The sequence below is a fragment of the Spermophilus citellus genome (genome assembly GCF_964194105.1).
Source record: "Spermophilus citellus genome assembly, chromosome: 10".
NCBI lineage: Eukaryota > Metazoa > Chordata > Mammalia > Rodentia > Sciuridae > Spermophilus > Spermophilus citellus.
Window position 1 is genome coordinate 80,367,914 of NC_138197.1, and position 10,894 is coordinate 80,378,807.

The window sequence follows — 10,894 nt, forward strand, 5'->3', positions numbered from 1 at the left end:
CTGCTCCTTTCTTTTTATCAGAATGGATCAACAGAAGACCTTTCATGCCTTCAGGGTTTATTTTTATATATTCCTTTTCAAATGCTCCTTAAAATGATTAATTGAAGTGTGAGGGATTAATCAGAGTTCTCTCAAGTCACAGGAGATAATAACCAAATGCAAACATGCATAGGCCATGATAGCTACATTACTTCCTACGACTAATAACTGATGAGCAGAGTTTGGAAGAAACCATGAAGTATAAACCATTCTTGTTACTAAGATAATATGATTCGAAAACAATTGGTATTTTAGAAGTAGTGATATATGGTATTAAAGAAAAATCATTGTTGAATATAATTTAAAAACTGAGCTCTAACTAATGGCATGTATGTGTTTGTATACACACATTATTCTTTTATTCTTCAATATTTTTATGAGTTCTTTTCAGTTAAGCATGACGGTAAAATCCACTTGACATAATTATAAAAGTATGGAGTGTATCTGTTCTAATTCAGTACCCAGTACCTCTCCTTCCCCTCCTCTCTCCCCATTTCCTCCTCTTTATTGAGCCTTATGCCATTTACCCAGTTATTTTTTTAAAATAACTTGTAGATATACAAGATGGTGAGATTCACATTCACATATGTACCTAGGAAAGTTATGTCAGATTCATTCCACTGTCTTTCCTTTTCCTGTCCCCCCTGCCTTCCCTTCATTTCCCTTTTTCTACTCTACTGAACTTTTATTATAAGATTCTTACACAGACAAGCCATTTTCATAATCCCTAGATTTTTATTATATAAACTTACCTGCATTTTAAAAGACAATTTGGATTTCTGAGCTAAGTTTCATTTAAAATTTTTTCCACAAAAGTTGAATAGTTAGGGTCATAAAAAATCATGAATGCTTCTATTTCATTATTTCGTGTGCTTTCTTATATAGAGTTATAAATAACTCATCAGCTGAAAGTGGTGGCAAAAGCCTGTAGTCCACATAGAGACCTCTATCGCAAAACAAAGAAAACAAAACACCCATCTATTTGTGAAGTTTTGAAAAGTCCTCATTATATTCCATATGAACTAATTTTTTCCTTGAATCATTAAAATATGCTTTTTCAACTTTCAAAATTAGCAACTATAAAGTATCAATAAATGACACCTAACTGAATATTTCTTTATCTTCTCTCTACTTTAGGTCCCATCAGCAGTGTTTTGGTGAATAAATATGGCAGCCGGCCAGTGGTGATAGTAGGAGGCTTACTCTGCTGTTTGGGAATGGTTTTGGCCTCTTTCAGTACCAGTGTAGTAGAGCTTTACCTCACTGTGGGCTTCATTGGAGGTAAGCCAAGTTTTGTTTTTAGCTTTTATTCTTAACATTTCTTTTGTTTCAAAGTGCTGTAAAAAGCATGAACAACAAAAATACTTATTTTTTTTAAATTTACTTTTAAAAACCATGTTATTTTAAAGTATTTTATCTGATCGTGCATTTAACTACTAACTACTTTAGACTGGCCATTTTATTTCAAGAAATGAAAAAAGTTATTGTATACATTAACTTTTAACTATTAAAAGTAGTCACTTAACTATTTAAAAACAAATGGCTTTGAATTATTTTCACTTGACTTTTTACTCTACAGACAGTTGAGGTGGAATTGAGAAACAGACTCTCTGCTATAAATAAGTTTTTTATTTTTAAAAACTTATTTTTTTTATTACTCAGAGTATTTGACTTACCACTGATAATATGTTAAAACTTGTGTGAAAGAGATATTTTCTGTATGCACTGATTGAAATTCAACAATAAAATAACTATGTCTGCTTTCTGATTAGTGGTAGAGCTTTTCAGTTCTGTCCTTTCTTTTCCTCACTCAAATGAACCTGTTTAAAACTTCAGTAAGGCAGTTTGCCACAACACAAACATGCTGAATGGCACACTGTCACTTGATTATCATGGTGCCGCATGCAGAATATCTATTGACTCTAACTAGAAATTGAACATTTAAAAGCACCAACTTTATATGCCTGAACAATAAATTATATTTAAAAATCTACAAAGTTTTAACAAAAATTGTCTTCAATATATTCAAGAGGCTGAGTCTTCCCTTATGCTTAGAGATAATAAGTAAACATTTCTCTGTTTTATAATGATCTGAGATCAGTCTAACCTGTAGTCATGTATCATTTCATGAAAAAAAAAAACAAGTATATTATAGGCTACAGTAATACTAATGTTACAACTCTTCTCTTTGCAGCCTGTCCACTTTTCCATGCCTTTGTGATATGGCAAAACACATTTTGATATTTTAAATGGCAACTTTCTTACATCTAAGCATTGTCATGATGAAGAGAGTGCCCTTTGCTTTGTGCAGACTATCACTATATTGAATTTGACCATGAAATGTTAGGATGGGCCTTCAAGTGGGCATACTTAAAGATAGGATGATTACATCACCCTGTATCAGAAATACTGATTACACTATTATATTCTAATGTGTAATCTCATTCCTTTGGGCCTTGAAGGCCTTAGTACTTCTGGAGTTGATGCCATATATATATATATATATATATATATATATATATATATATATATGGGTTTTACCTTGTCATTATCAGCCAGCTTGGTTTCTGACTTTGATTTACAGAAAGCATACAGTACTAATTTTTAAATTTGACTCAGCATATACATGATGTGGGATCAGAGATAAATTAGCCTCCTTATGTCTCAGTCTATAAAACAGGTATTTTGTTGAACAATTAATGTGCAAAGTGAATACATTGTACTTTGCAGAGTACTCAGCATGTTGTTATTTATAAATAAATATTAGCAAATAATACCAATTACACTGCCATTTGTGCAATGTCATGAAAGTTCTAGAACTTGACTTTGGCAAAAGACTTTTTGTTGTTGTTGTTGCTGAGTGTGTGCACTCTCAGGAAGTCTGTTTCCTTCAGCAGTGGCAAACAGGTCAGTTACGGAGCCAGATTCAGATCAATTGATTTAAAGTCTTGTGTTCACTGTACCATGCCAGAAATTGTCAGCCTGGGATAAGAGCTAAAGACAAAAGTTCCAGGCGACAGAATGGGAGGGAAATGACTTAAGATAAAGAAACTCTGAAACACAATACTTGGATTTTAGCTTAGGTTCTTCCACTTACAAGCTATTTGATCATAGGCAGGTCAGTTTTATTATTTATGAATGGGATATAATTACACGTACTCTGCATATTTCACAGGTAGAGTTAGAGATCATGCTGTTCTGTTATTCCCCAAGGCATGTTCTTGGTTCTTTCCTGAGCTTTTAGAGATCCTTCTATTCATATAAAATGTCTGTTTGAAAGAGTTGGAGTATTTGTACTTAAACCTGTAAGTCCCAGAACTTACATACTTAACCACTTTACAATACTGTTTCAATTTAGGTAAACTGTAAACATAGAAAAATGCTCACCTCTCTAGCCCCTAAAATAACCGAATAATGCCTAGGGTGCGGGGGTGCAGGGGAGAGGTACTTCACATGAATCAATTTTATGCACTTTCAAAAGTACTTTATTCATCAATAGTGCTAAATATTGCTTCAGTGGGACACAAAAGCTAATTCATTTCTCAAAGGCAATAATACACTGCCAAGGAGTTCCCTAGACTATGGGAACATTGGCTCATAAAAACAATCAGCTTATATCCTTGAAATAAAAACATATTTCAAGTAAAGCAAAACAAAACAAAAACTTCTTTTTTATTTAGCACTTGCGTATCTACATACATTAAATTTGGAATGTGAGGGATGTGAAGAAGGAGATTAATCACTTAAATGTATTACTCTTTTTTATTATTTGCATAGTATTCAAAGAAATGCCTCTGGGGTAATACAAAATTTTTACAAATTATGAGAATTTTAGTCTGTCCACATTTCTTCAACTCTGAAAAGACGAAGTCTTTCCATTTTTAAATTTCACTCTTGTCCACACAGAAGAAATCTACGTATTTGCAAATAAATGTATATTAAGAGGAAATGTTAATTTATGTGTGGAATTAAGTGATTTTTTAATAAGATCTAAATTCTGTCCTCCTTTCCACCTATCCTGTGATTTTTCATACATAGGTGGAAGTTCTTGGTTTTATATCTGTGCTTTAAAACATCATATGAAGTGTCCAGTTATGACAACATTTTTAGATGTGTACAATTACATTTATGCTTATAATCCTCAAAAATTACTACCTGCTGCTGCATTTTTCGTTCACTTTCCCCCACTTGAATGTGCCTTCCAAAAATAATTCCTTATGTGAGTGGTGTAATATGTTTGTGTTTTCTTTTTTCCTCTTTTGTCTTGTTCTTTTTAGGTTTAGGTTTAGCCTTCAACCTGCAACCAGCCTTAACAATAATTGGCAAGTACTTCTATAAGAAACGACCCATAGCAAATGGATTGGCCATGGCAGGGAGTCCTGTTTTCTTAAGTACATTGGCCCCTTTCAATCAGTTCCTTTTTAATAGTTATGGCTGGAAAGGAAGCTTCTTGATTTTAGGAGGTATATTTTTGAATGCCTGCGTGGCTGGGGCCCTCATGAGACCCCTTGGCCCCAAACAAACTACTCAGTCGAAAAATAAGATTAGCATAAGAGCAGAAGATACAGAATCGAAGAAAATCCAACAGAAGAAATCGACATGGAACAAAATCAACAACTATTTAGATTTCTCCCTTTTTAAGCATAGAGGATTTCTGATCTATCTATCTGGAAACGTCATCATGTTTCTGGGTTTTTTTGCTCCTATCATCTTCCTGGCTCCGTATGCTAAAGACAGGGGAATAGATGAGTATTCCGCAGCTTTCTTGTTGTCTGTTATGGCTTTTGTTGATATGTTTGCCAGGCCTTGTGGAGGATTAATTGCAAACTCCAAACTTATCCGTCCCCGAATCCAGTACTTCTTCAGTTTTGCGGTCATGTTTACTGGAATCTGTCATCTCTTGTGCCCCCTGGCACAGAGCTACACGAGCCTGGTGGTATATGCTGTATTTTTTGGCTATGGATTTGGGAGTGTTAGCAGCGTCCTCTTTGAAACTCTCATGGACCTTGTTGGAGCTCCAAGGTTTTCCAGTGCAGTGGGACTCGTCACCGTGGTAGAGTGTGGCCCTGTCCTTCTTGGCCCTCCTATTGCTGGTAAGAATATTTCTCATCAAGGAGAGCAAAAAGAATTATGCAGATATTCATTAGCTGAGAAGTTCTTTACAGTAAATAATGTGCTTTAAATAATACTAATGGCCGAAAAAAGACTGTAGGGAGATTAATTTTCATATTTTATTACGCATTTTAAAATTTCATAATTGGTTGATTTTATACCTGACTCTGTTTCAGAACCTGGACCTATGAATTTGAGAACTTAAGTTAGATTGGTAATTAGTTGCATGATTTTCAGGACTTCTATCCCGATTAGTTGTTATTTTGTGCTTTTAGGAATATAAAAAAAAATGTGACTTTAACATTACTGAACAGATTTCTGTTCTGCTTATATAAGAATGGGTTCACAATGTAAAATCGTGTCCTGAAAATTTCAGAATTTATTTTTTATTCTGTTAGTTATATTTATTTGTAACTAACTGCCACGGAAGCCATACCTTTATATCACTAACATATAATACAGGGATAAAGAAAAATCCATTCAAAGTTGTTCTTTCGACTAGATAGTTTATGTTGTGTATTTACAATTGATAAGGATTACCTTTATATTTTAAGATTTGAAATATTTTTAAAGATGTCTATAAAAGTGTCTATGCTAAATTAACTCAATAAAGAAAGTAATACAAGTTTAGTGTACCACCAACAAAATTGAGAAGTTGGTCTACTATTAAAAAAAAAGAAACAAAGAAAGGTAAAATAGTCATCACAGAAGTGTTAGATTTTTGTTGGACTTCCTTGTCAGTATTTTATGGCTTCCTTTTGAAATATAGTTAAGAGTACTTTTGAAAGGAAATTATATTTAGATTGAATAATGCTTCTGAACCCATGGTAAAGACACATGCATAATTACATTCTGACATCAAGACTTGTCTAGTCTTAGATTTTAAATGTTGTTAATATTAAATTATTTTCTGTGGGACAGACTATTCCAGCAACTACTGTATGTTATTTTGGTCACTGTGAAGCTTAGATTCTTGGCCTGCCCCCTAGTGCACAGTCAGGTTAAATGCAAATTTCGCTATGTATTTAGTCAGTTGTTAAACTGCTTTCTCTGTGTCATCAAAGAACCATTTAAAAGTGGAGACATTCATGTCAAAAATGTTACTCTTAATGCCCTCATTGACTTTTGTCTTTCACTTTTTCACTTGGTTAGGAGGGCCTTAGAGCTGGCTGTAAGATCTTAGTGGTGTAATTGTTGGTTTTTCCTATCCTCTAGTATTTAGGGCAGATTTTAGGTGATATGTTTCTCAGTATTGATATAACACGATATCCAAACAATTGTTGAAAAACAGTGAAAGCCATTAGGTCTTGTTATTTATCAGCCAGCTGATTTTCTTACAAAACAAAGCACAATTGGACTATCTTTTCATATGAAATTGATTTGACCAAATGAATTTTAGAGTTTATGCATTAGCAACAAATTCTAACTATCAAAAGAGAAAAAATTATACATTACCATGCGTGGTGATATGAAAAAAATTAAGTCTAATCAAAGACATAGTAGATTGGCTCAAAGAATTTTTTAAAAAGTGATATGATTTTGCCACTTCTGCACATACTAAGAACCTGCATCAATATATTTTTAAGGTAGTTTCAGTTACTCTGAGTGCCTGTTGCATTAATATTGGCAGATCATCATGTCACTTGATGCCGATTTGACGTAATAGATCTGGAACTCATTGTTGAAGCTTTCAGACTGTAGCATAGATATCCATTTTTTAATACTATTTCTGCCTTGTAATACTCCTTGACTCTCAGGCAGGAGTATCCTTTTTAGTATTTGATTACTACTGAAAATGTCTGGCACATAGTAAGCACATAGTAAATACTTTTGAATACTTTGGTGATTTTTTTCTGACATACTTGCTGCTGCTGCTGCTATTAGCCCTGGTAGTAGACCAATGAGAGGTAGGGAGTGTGTGGGTTTTATTTCTATTGATTTTTTTCAGACTGATCTTTAAGTTTTATACTTATAAAAAAACTGAAGCTTTAGCTCTGGAAATCATATCTGGTTTCCTGATGCTGAAAATTTCCCAAAACACTTAGAAAGTACGATTATTAACTAATGAGGCTATGGGTCTTATGTTTTCATATTTATATTGGCTATCACACAGACAGAAATATTTGACTAAAATTAGAAAGGAAAACAAAAGTTATATATACATATATAACATTTTTGTTATATATACATGTATTTTGGGCTTACTCAAATGAGCTCATTCTAACATCTACCTGTTTAAACCAGAGAATTTTATTCAAATAGATAAATATTATAAGTACCTAAATTTAAAATTGAACCTTTGACTACTTTTTAGTTAGAATGCTAGAAACTCTTGCTAAATAGGCTGACTTCAAGGGTCTATATTGGAATCACTTGGAATGCATGTGATAAGTAATATAGCTTTGTACACACTGAATTTGCTGTTAATAATTATTAAGAATTAAATGCCTTCATGAACAAGAGGAAAACTAATTACAAGCTGAAGGATTTTTAAGTCAATAAGGCTTCAGCTTATGTGGTACCAGCTTAGTTCTTCAAGGATCTCAATAATCAAATTGAACTAATGGTTTCTTCCTGATTAGTTTGGCATTGATACTGCAGACTTGGATAAAGTAAAAACAAACAAACAAGTAAAAAAAAACTGTAATTAGACTAAAAAGTGATATAACACTTGAATAAGAGTTTATGTGAAACCATATTGTAGAGTTGTTATGAATATGAAATTCAACGGACCTCAGAGTCCAAATTCTGCCGCATACTAGCCATGTAACCAGATTACTTCATAAAGAGATATGATAGATCAAGTTCTTAGCCTAGAGATGGAGATAGGGAGACATTTAGTAAGTTGTAAACCCTGTCAAAAATAGTGTGAAAATCTTTGTGTCTGTCCTAAAGACTGCATTTTTTCCTCTTTATTGAAGAGAAAATGAAGCATGGGAAAATGACACAATCTTGATGGGCATGCTATAAGTAAATAGATAAATATATCCTTACTTACAGGAATGAGTTAAAAAAATATGTTTTTTTCTGGTAGTTATCAGTACACAAACACATATATACCTAATTTGTCTTAGTTGTATATTTTTATTGGAAGGAATAATTTTTAATAAATTTAATGCCCTACTATTATAATGCTCTAAATTTATGTACATACTTTTATTAAGCTTATATAGACATCATAACTAGAATGCTTTTTCTTTGTTAAAGTCTTGTTTAACATTAATTTAAGTAAGAGGTGTGTAATTTGTCTAGAGAAGAGTTTCTTTGAAATTTTTTATCATTTAATAACTGTTTTTATATGTCATCCTAAAAGATGTTCTTTGTCTTTTAGGTAAATTGGTGGATATAACTGGAGATTATAAATACATGTACTTAGCCAGTGGGGCTATTGTGGTAGCCTCAAGTATATGGCTGCTCATTGGTAATGCTATAAACTATAGATTGCTTGCAAAGGAAAGGAAGAAGGACGAGGCAATGAAGAAGCAAATGAACACAGAGGAGTTCAGAGAATCGGAACCCTTGAGCAATGCTAAACAGGATGAAGTTACTGTCAAAATGCCAAAAGGAGAGAGTGCGCCCTCAGAAAGAGAAACTAATATTTAACAAGAATCACATCTCTGATTTCAGTATTCATGAATTTACTTAGAAGTTTGATTCTGTTTTGCAAAATATTGAAAAGGTTTTTAGTTGAAACAAGCAGCCACAGATAAGAATGGAAATGAGATTTTACTTGATGGCAAATTGTAAACTAGTTCCTAAAAATTTGTTTGGATAGTTAAATTTTGAGGTTATGCATACAAAGAATCCATGCAACGAGTTTATTTCCATGTTCAACTCAGAATGTGGTGGTTGAAATACAAATTTTAAAGTCTTCCAGGCAGGGACTTCTAGTGTCCATTATAGAATGAGATCTAAATCTCAAACCCTGATATAATTACTTAAAAAGAGAATCCCATAAAAAAGCCCTCTTCTCTTCACATTTCATTTTTTATTTGATATTAAAGTTTAAAATAGAGGAAAAATTATTTTTCTCCTCATACATACTCACACACAGAGAGACGCACACAAATACACACATGTACATAAACACATACACTCATGTACATACCCACATGAACACAGAGTATATATATGGAGAACAAAAGAAAATAAATAAATTTGAAAAGGATATTATCGTAGTCACTTGTTCATTTTTTAAAGTAAAAAAAAAGTCCATGGAAACAAAAAGAATGTATATTTGCATACTGTTTTACAATGTGGATTTTAAAGATAGGCACATAGATGAAAAGGAGGGTGGTCTTAATTCAGAAATGTAAGTGGCTGCTATTTAAAAAAGCACTTCTGTGTATAAAATAAGTCTGAGAAAAAAAGAAAGACTCCATTTTATACCATTACTTTTGCGCATTCTTAGACTTGATTAATCCACACCCAGGATTTCTTTGAAGGGGTTTCACTAGTGCCTGGTGCTAGAGAATAGAGCCCTCAAATAATTTTCAGAATTCTTACCTAATATGTAAGTCAAACTAAAGATCTGAATGACAACTAGCAATGGGCTACATCCATTAATTCTAACAGGATTTTAGTTTTTAATCCACAAATTAAGAACCAGGGATTTCTTTTAACTAGGCCTCAATTTAGTTTCACCATCATACTGAAATATCAAAGAAGAATGAATCTGAATCCTAGCTGATAAGTTCATAAACAGACGGAATCCTAATTTTTTCCAATCCTTAGCCATGATCTAAGGTTCCTGTTATGCGCAATCCATGTAGTATAGCTAACTCAGATTGTGAGGTCATTTTATTGAGCCTTCTAAACTCCCTTCTAAACTTCCTCCCTTCCAAAACAAACAAATAAACAAATAAAATAAAAGCAAAAGCAAAGAACAAACAGGTCTTTTCCTCAGCCACTGAAAATGGCTACAGGAATGGTAACTCTTGAAAATTTTGCCCTCTTACTTATTACACTATACTGCCTGTGACTATAAGCAGGAAACTATTTAAAAAAAAAGTCCTAGAAGTATAGATTGTATGGCTTGGAATTGTGAGTATGGTTAATAACATGATGGCAAGAACCTTGGCAGATTGCAGCCCAGGTTAACTCAGCAGTTTGTCATTTTCCTGTGTGAAAAAATCTGAGAGTCTAAATTTCTCTTTAATACAGGCACATTTGATAGTTCTGTGCTTTCGAAACTACAAATATCATAGCTAAAATGATAAATATTTACACCTAAAAATCTAAAGATTAATATTCTGATTAATAAAAAGCATTTATGATATTATTATTGAAGTAATGTCACCCTTCATATGTCCAAAAAACTTTGTTTTTCTTTTTTTTTTATTGCAGTAGAGTCAGGTGCTATTCTTATTTCTAATGAGACTGTACCTGGACACCACACTTTTCTAAGAGTTCACATTAAAGATTTGATCTTTAAAATTTTTGCACTCTTTAAGCATGTGGCTCATATTTAGGGAGTGATATAAAATCTTTTTTTTTTCATTTCACATTTGCTTTTTTGCATATGATAGGATGTTCATATTTTTCAAATATTGAATAAAACAAGATGTGCCAAGATCATAGATAAATAAATGAAGATAATTGTGACATTATATGGCTATTTTCATTTAGTTTCACTCAATCTTGATTCTCAAATTAACTAGTTTTATATTATTAGTGCTTTTGTATTCAATTCTAACTCATCCTATGAAATGCAACATGGTTGCTGTGTAGTATTTCTCCAGTT

General features: G+C 32.7%; 1 protein-coding gene across 12 annotated transcripts in view; it reads left to right on the forward strand.

Moving 5' to 3' along the window:
- The window catches only part of SLC16A7 (solute carrier family 16 member 7), a 175,471-nt gene extending 166,152 nt beyond the window's left edge, over positions 1-9,319 (forward strand). For all 12 annotated transcript variants that reach the window (XM_081310630.1, XM_081310634.1, XM_081310632.1 and 9 more), the window contains 3 exons: positions 1,177-1,320; positions 4,317-5,132; positions 8,483-9,319. In XM_081310630.1, coding sequence (XP_081166756.1) covers positions 1,177-1,320; positions 4,317-5,132; positions 8,483-8,754 — 1,232 coding nt within the window. In that variant the 3' untranslated portion in view covers positions 8,755-9,319. The remainder of the gene's footprint in view (positions 1-1,176; positions 1,321-4,316; positions 5,133-8,482) is intronic.
- The last annotated feature ends 1,575 nt before the right edge of the window (positions 9,320-10,894 follow it).